Raw genomic sequence first — 7,421 nt, forward strand, 5'->3', positions numbered from 1 at the left:
TTAATAAAATCATTAAAATTTTAACTTACAAGAGTATGAAACAGAAAAATAAACTCTAGTCTAATTGTAGTATTATGTATTTAGAACCCTGAGCAATCTGAAATTGAGAATACTTTTTTCCCCCTCTTGTTTAAGTGTAATTTTTTTTTTGCAGTTCTGGAAATGAGGTAAGGATGCATCTGCCTGATATAAAGGCTCCTTTTGTGAATATGGGAAAAGGTTACAAAAGTTAGGACAGGATCAATTCCAGAGGAGCTGGGATTTATAGTTTATTTCCTGGGCAATGGAAAGGAATAATCCACATGTTTTTTAGGGCTGAATATTCTACTACTGTGGTAGGTGAAAGAAAGAAACCAAGAGTGAGAAAACAGTCTTAATACTATCAATTAAGAATGAGGTAATAGGGCCTACATGGTAGGAACTAGCATGAAGAAAAAGCAGTGTCATAAGACTTCTCTCAGCACCCCAGACAATCTACATCCCACTGTATCCCCCACCAACCAAATCCCCAAGATGTTTATTCTCTAATCACTGGAACTTACAATATATCATGTTATGACTTATATCACATGGGCAGTGCAGGTAAAATTAAGATCATGAACTGTAAGAATAATTTGTTGAGACCAATCTGCTTAGATAAAACTTAAAGCAGAGAGCTTTTTATGTCTGGGGTTGGAGAGCTGAAGCAGAATGATAAATTGGAGAGATTTTACATATTAGAGGGATCGAATTAGCCATGCCTACAGTGGCCACATGGAAAGCATGAAACAACAGGCAGTTTGCCATAAGAAGCAAAGATTTGCCTGTTAGCTCACAACCAGTACAGCAATGGGGACTCCAATCCCACAGCTGCATGAACTGCCTTCTACCAACGACCTGAATAAACTGAAATTGGATGCATCTAAAGAACAATGAAACTGGATTCACCAGAAAGGAATAAAACTCTGGCAACACCTTATGAAACTAGCCATGCCATGACAGAATTCTACAGAAACTGAGAGAATAAAATTTGTTTTGAACTGCTTGAGTTTGTGGTAATTTTCTCTGCAGTAACAAAAATAATTTCAGATTTTGGTGTCAAGAAGTGGAGAACTGCTTATACAAACACCTAACAACATAAAGTGACTTTGCAGTTGGATAGGTGATACCTAAAAATGTAAAGTGGCTTTGCTGTTGGATAGGTGCAGATTGTAAAATTTCTTACAAGAATGAAGAGAAATTCCAGCTCTTAGAGAAATGAAAAAAATAATTTTTAAAGAATGAAAAGCTTAGATTCTGTTGAGTAGAAAAAAAAAAAAAAATTTCCTTAAAAAAACCAATAGTAAAAATATGAATGTTAAAAATAACAGGCTGGACACAGTGGCTCATGTCTGTAATCACAACACTTTGCGAGGCTGAGGTGGGAGGATGGCCTAGGCTCAGGAATTCAACATCAGCCTGAGCAGCACAGCAAAACCTCATTTCTACTAAAAAAATTCCCGGCCAGGAGCGGTGTGGCTCAAGCCTGTAATCCCAGCAATTTGGGAGGCCGAGGCAGGCAGATCACGAGGTCAGGAGATCAAGACCAGCCTGGCTAACACGGTGAAACTCCGTCTCTACTAAAAACACACAAAAAAAATTAGCCCGGTGTGGTGGCGGGCGCCTGTAATCCCAGCTACTTGGAAGGCTGAGGCAGGAGAATGGCGTGACACCAGGAGGCGGGGCTTGCAGTGAGCCGAGATCACGCCACTGCACTCCAGCCTGCGGGACAGAGCAAGACTCCATCTCAAAAAAAAAAAAAAAAAAAAAAAAAAAATTCCCCAGGCATTGTGGTGTGTTCCTATAGTTCCAGCTACTCAGGAGGCTGAGGTAGGTGGATCACTTCAGCCCAGGAGGTTGAGGCTGCAGTGAGGAGCCATAATCATGTCACTGCCCTTCAGCCCTGGTGACACAGTGAGACCCTATCTCAAAACCAACAACACAAAAAGTAACAAACTCTGCCAGTGAGAATCCACAGGGAGAAAAGATCAAGGCAGAGAAATCCTACATGGACTCAAAGAATATCTAAGTCATGTATGACTGCTAGTAGAAATCTAGAGTTTTGTAACACTGCTTGTAAGGGCTTAAAAGTGAGTTTCCAACTGAAAGAAGGAAGAGCTTTGTTACATAAAAAGACAGACTACTTAGCAAAATTGTCTCCCTGGGTTATGTGGAAAGCACAACTTGATAGACCACTTAGCAAAATTGTCTCCCTGGGTTATATGGAAAGCACAACTTGTAAAAATGAATTCTTTAGTTCAGAAGATTTCAGGAAAGTGTTGGAATGTGGTCTCATTTCTTCTTACTGCTCAGAGTAAAATTCAGTGCGAAAATGAATAGTTGGAAGATTAAAAGATAGCAAAACATGACAAATGAGAAGTTTTCTGTCCATCTGGGGGGTGAAAGGGGAGGTTAAATTAAGGAGATTCCTTGTCAGAGTAAAGCCTCATCTTTATTTACAGCCACTTACCATCACAGGCATCACTGCCTGAACTCTTGCCTCCTGTCAGGTCAGTAGCAACATTACATTCTCATAGGAATGCGAACCGTACTATAAACTGCACATGTGAGGGATCTAGGTTGCACGTTCCTTATAAGAATCTAATGCCTGACGATCTGTAACTGTCTCCCATCACCCTCAGATGGGATGGTATCATTGCAGGAAAACAAGCGCAGGGCTCCCACTGATTCTAAATTCTGGTGAACAGTATAATTGTTTCATTATATATTACATGTAATAATAATACAAATAAAGTGCAGAATAAATGTAATGCAGTTGATTCATCTAGTAACTATCCCCCAAACCCCCCTATTCCCAGGTCCCTGGAAAAACTGTCTTCCACGAAACCAGTCCCTGGTGCCCAAAAGAGTGAGGACGGCTGATTTTAGAGAGAGAAAAAAACAGTATGGGATTCTCAACTATTCCACAAAACAGAAAGAACAAAAGGTTCCTTCAGGCACCTGATCATTACACAAGGAAAGTAAAATTTAAGGAAAAGGAAAGAAAGGGAAAGGCCAAGGTAAAAGAAAAGAAAGGGGAAGGAAAAGAAAAGGCAAGGAGTAAGGTAAGGTAAGGCAAGGCAAGGTAAAAAGAAAAAGGAAAGGAAGTGGAGGGAAAGGAAACGGAAAGATCAAAAGGCCAGAGAATTAAGTCTTTTTCAAGCAAGTAAAAGTGTGACCTACAAATACCCAGCACTTCTAAGAAATCTAAGGATATTGGGCTTCAACCATTTTAGCAGAAGTCAAAAACATACATAGGATAATCTCAGAAAAAATTATATGAGCCTCTCGTCTACTACAATAAATCCCCAAGACACACACAAATTTTTTTTTCAAAAGAAGCACTGCTAGCTTAAACTGAAAGGGACACAATTAATACAATGAACTGTTGGACTACCAGAATTCCAGAGGCAGGAAGCAGGAAATAAAACTATTCAGCTGCAAATATCTGCTGTCTTTGAAGAAAATACCAAGGAACACTCAAAGGGCAGAGCCTCAGGCCAAAAACGATTATTCCCAGGTCTTGAAACCTAATGGGAATTTGGTTGCATTTCAGAATTTCTTCACACAAAATTTCTTTCTTACCTTTCATGTCACCTTGTTTGAACCAGAATATCCCAAACTGTCCTACCACTGTACATTTGGAAGCAGACAAAGAGGAATTGTGTCCCAGGACTTGCACTTAATGACTGATACCCAGAGAATTATTAGCATCTGATTTAAATGATACTTAGCACTTCCGAGCTGATTAATTTCAGATAAGATTTTTTTTTTTTTTTTTAACTGGGAAACTTGAGAGAGGGTGGATGTTTTTTTACATTTGCCAGAGACATATGAGAACCAGGTGCAGATGGTGGCAGGAAGAACGGTCCCACAAAGATGTCCATACCCTAATCCCTATAAATCTTGTAAATATGTTACATGACATGCCAAAAGAAATTTTTCAGGCGTAATTAAGATTATGAATTTAAAACTGGGCAATCATCCCGGATTACCCTGGTGCATCAAATCTAATCATGTGAGCTCTAAAAATGAATAGTTTTCTGGCTAGATTCAAGAAGATGTATGTGACAGAAGGGAAGATCAGAAAGATTAAAAGCATGAGTTAGACTCCACTGACTGTTGCTTGAGGAAACCACCATGCAAAGTATGAGAAGAAATCTAGGCAGGTTCTGGAAGCAAAAAATGGCCCCCGGTGATGAACTGTAGGGAACAACAAACAGTATCTCCATTGTACAACAAAAAGAAACTAAATTTACCTAAAAGTATGGATATTCTTCGAAGTCAAGAGCCTCCAGCCCTGCAGATAGCTTGATTTTTTTTTTCTTGCTCTGTTACCCAGGTTGGGGTACAGCTGTGCCATTATAGCTCACCACAGCCTTAATTTCTGGTTTAGCAATCCTCCTACCTCAGCCTCCAGAGCATCTAGAACTAGAGGTATGCACTACCATGCTCAGTTAATTAAAAAAAAATTTGTTTTTTCAGAGACAGGGTTTCCATTGTGTTGCCCAGCACCCAGGATGTTCTTCAACTCCTGATCTCAAGCAATCCTCACAATTCCGCCTTCCAAAGCAATGAAATTACAGATGTGAGCCACCACACCTGGCCAACATCCTAATTTTAACCTTGTATAATTCTACATGGAACTCAGTTGAGCCACATTTCTGACCTATAGAACTCTTGAGATAAATTTGTCCTGTTTTAGATTAGTAAATTTTTTGAAACATATCAATGGAAAAATAGAAAACTAACACAAATAGAAAACATTTCAAAGGGAGAACTAGCAGGATTTATTTGCATAACTGGAAAAACTGGAACAACTGAAGGGTAACAGTAAGATTTTGATACTGATGGTTTAATTAACAAGATTATGAGTTGGCTATGAGATTCTGACAGGACCTAAGTATGGACCTAAGTACTTAAATATGAATTAACATCAGATTCTGCAATTTTGATAAGTAATTCCAAATCCAGCAGATGGGAAGTGAAACAACCCAAGAAATACTAATACCTATTCCATCAAAAAATGAGTTTGGCTCTTGTGGCTGCAATTCAAATTCATCTTCATCCATGGCCTTTAATTCTCATTAGTCACAGCTCCTAAACCAGGGAATAAAGTATACCAAACATTAATTTTTATATCACATATTAAAATGTCATGATATTCACATTTCTGAAATGCTAAAATTATTTTTCAATGACCTATCAATGTAAAATTAAAGGGAACAAACTGATTTCCAGTGATACATGGGCTACAACAAGACAGGAAAGGGCAGGTAGATCAAATCAAACAGATTGACAGTGTTTCTGTTTTTTTGGTTTTTAAAGATACTGGGTCTTGGCCAGGCATGGTGGCTCATGCCTGTAATACCAGCACTCTGGGAAGCCAAGGTGGGAGAATCACAAGGTCAGGAGATCGAGACCAGCCTGGCTAACATGGTGAAACCCTATCTCTACTAAAAATACAAAAAAAATTAGCCAGGTGTGGTGGTGGGTACCTGTAGTCCCAGCTACTCAGAAGGCTGAGGCGGGAGAATGGCGTGAACCCGGGAGCTACGTAGAGTTTGCAGTGAGCCAAGATCATGCCACTGCACTCCAGCCTGGGCGACAGAGTGAGACTCCGACTCCAAAAAAAAAAAAAAAAAAAAAAGAAGAAGATACTCGGTCTTGTTCCTCACACTAGCCTAGTATTCCAGGGCTCAAGTAATTCTTCCCCGCTCAGCCTGAGTGGGTGTGACTACAGGCCACCACGCTTGGCTTTTTTATATTTTTTTAAAAGTTCAATTATCATCTTACATAAAATTCATAATGCTTAAGTATTTAGCATGACAAACAACATTAAAGTGTTAACTGGAATTTGCATTATTTATATTAATTACATAAGTGTTAACTGGTACTTGCATTATTTATATTAAGATACAGAACATTTCTTACACACCAGATGAATCTTCTTGAAGTACTGCTTTGATCACTCCCTTACTAACAAGCAGTTCTCCAATATTCAGTGAGCTCCATATTATTAACCCAAGCTACCACATGACTTATTTACTGTTATTACTCAACTTTGCAACCTAGCTGGACAGCATATCATTCTTTAAACAATCTTTATGTGTTTACCCTGACACTCAACATCCTAGAATTTTCTAGGAGGTGAGGTCTTGAAAAAGTGGAGCTATCATTCAGTTCAACTGTCATTAGCAGGGTCAATAACTGCTAATATTTACAAATATTTATAAATGCAGGGAAATGTTGGTATCAGTGACCCCTTAGGGATGTGGTGCTAGCGTCTCATGTATGTAACCAGACATCTGCGCCACAGATAAATAAATTCTGGTTTTATCATTCTGAAACAGGCAATAAAGAAGAGAAAAGAGCTCAAACAAGTGAGAAACCAACCACTAACTGCTACATTCTAGGACTTTATTCAGCACAACAGCTACTCACTCAAAATCTTAAATGAAAGGGGGTTAGGTGTAATTTTACGTCATATACATCTTCCTACTATATACCTGAGCCCATGATAATGGCTGCCCACCAATCCAATCTTTACTATAGTGAGCAATCATTCTTCAGCAACACATTTGACTGATTATTGTCCTATTTTATCATGGCAAAAACTGACAGAGACAAAAGAGGCTTTTTTGCACTTCACTGTAAAGATGACCACACCTTTACATTAGTAAGCTTTCTTGGGTTAGAACTGCCAGTTTCTTCCTACAACCAGAACAAAACCATGCTCTTAATGGTAATAATAGTACCACAATTTTGATAAGTAAAGGTGAAAGATAAGTTCCCATGATTTAACAGTAATTTCTCATGCCTATGCAGTAAGAACCAAGCTTAGAGATCAGCTGAACTGGAAGACAAACAGAATGATCCAGAGGATCCACTCTAAAAAATAATTTAGGCCAGGTGTGGTGGCTTAATCCTGTAATCCCAGTATTTTGAGAGAGCATGGGAAGAGGATCACTGGAGCCCAGGAGTTCTAGACAAGTCTGGGCAAATAGTTGGATCCCTTTTCTACAAAAAAATTTAAAAATTAGCTGGATGTGGTGGTGCACCTGTGGTCCCAGCTACTTGGGAGGCTAAGGCAGGGGAGGCTCATTTGAGCCTAAGAAGTCATGGATACAGTGAGCTATGATCACAACACTGCACTCCAGCCTGGGTGACAGAGCAAGACACTATCTCTATAAAAAACTCCAAAATTAGCCAGATGTGGTGGTGCATGCCTTCAGTCCTAGCTACAATGGTATGAAGATGAGAAAACAACTAACAGCTAGTAAACCAAAAAAGGAGAAATAAACCAGTGTAAAGTAGAAAAGCATTCTAGAAACATATATGTATGTATGTGTGTATGTATAAGGGTATGTGTGTGTGCATATATATATACACACACACACAAA

The 7,421-nt window shown here is 39.0% G+C and overlaps 1 protein-coding gene across 1 annotated transcript in view; it reads right to left on the reverse strand.

The window, feature by feature from the left end:
* LOC108521389 (zinc finger Y-chromosomal protein-like) overlaps positions 1-5,139 on the reverse strand; it is a 22,730-nt gene extending 17,591 nt beyond the window's left edge. The window contains exon 1 of the mRNA XM_017861206.1: positions 5,030-5,139. Coding sequence (XP_017716695.1) covers positions 5,030-5,090 — 61 coding nt within the window. The 5' untranslated portion in view covers positions 5,091-5,139. The remainder of the gene's footprint in view (positions 1-5,029) is intronic.
* Between the last annotated feature and the right edge of the window lie 2,282 nt (positions 5,140-7,421).

Source organism: Rhinopithecus bieti, unplaced genomic scaffold, assembly GCF_001698545.2.
Source record: "Rhinopithecus bieti isolate Rb0 unplaced genomic scaffold, ASM169854v2 scaffold_61227, whole genome shotgun sequence".
In the NCBI taxonomy this organism is placed as follows: Eukaryota; Metazoa; Chordata; class Mammalia; order Primates; family Cercopithecidae; genus Rhinopithecus; species Rhinopithecus bieti.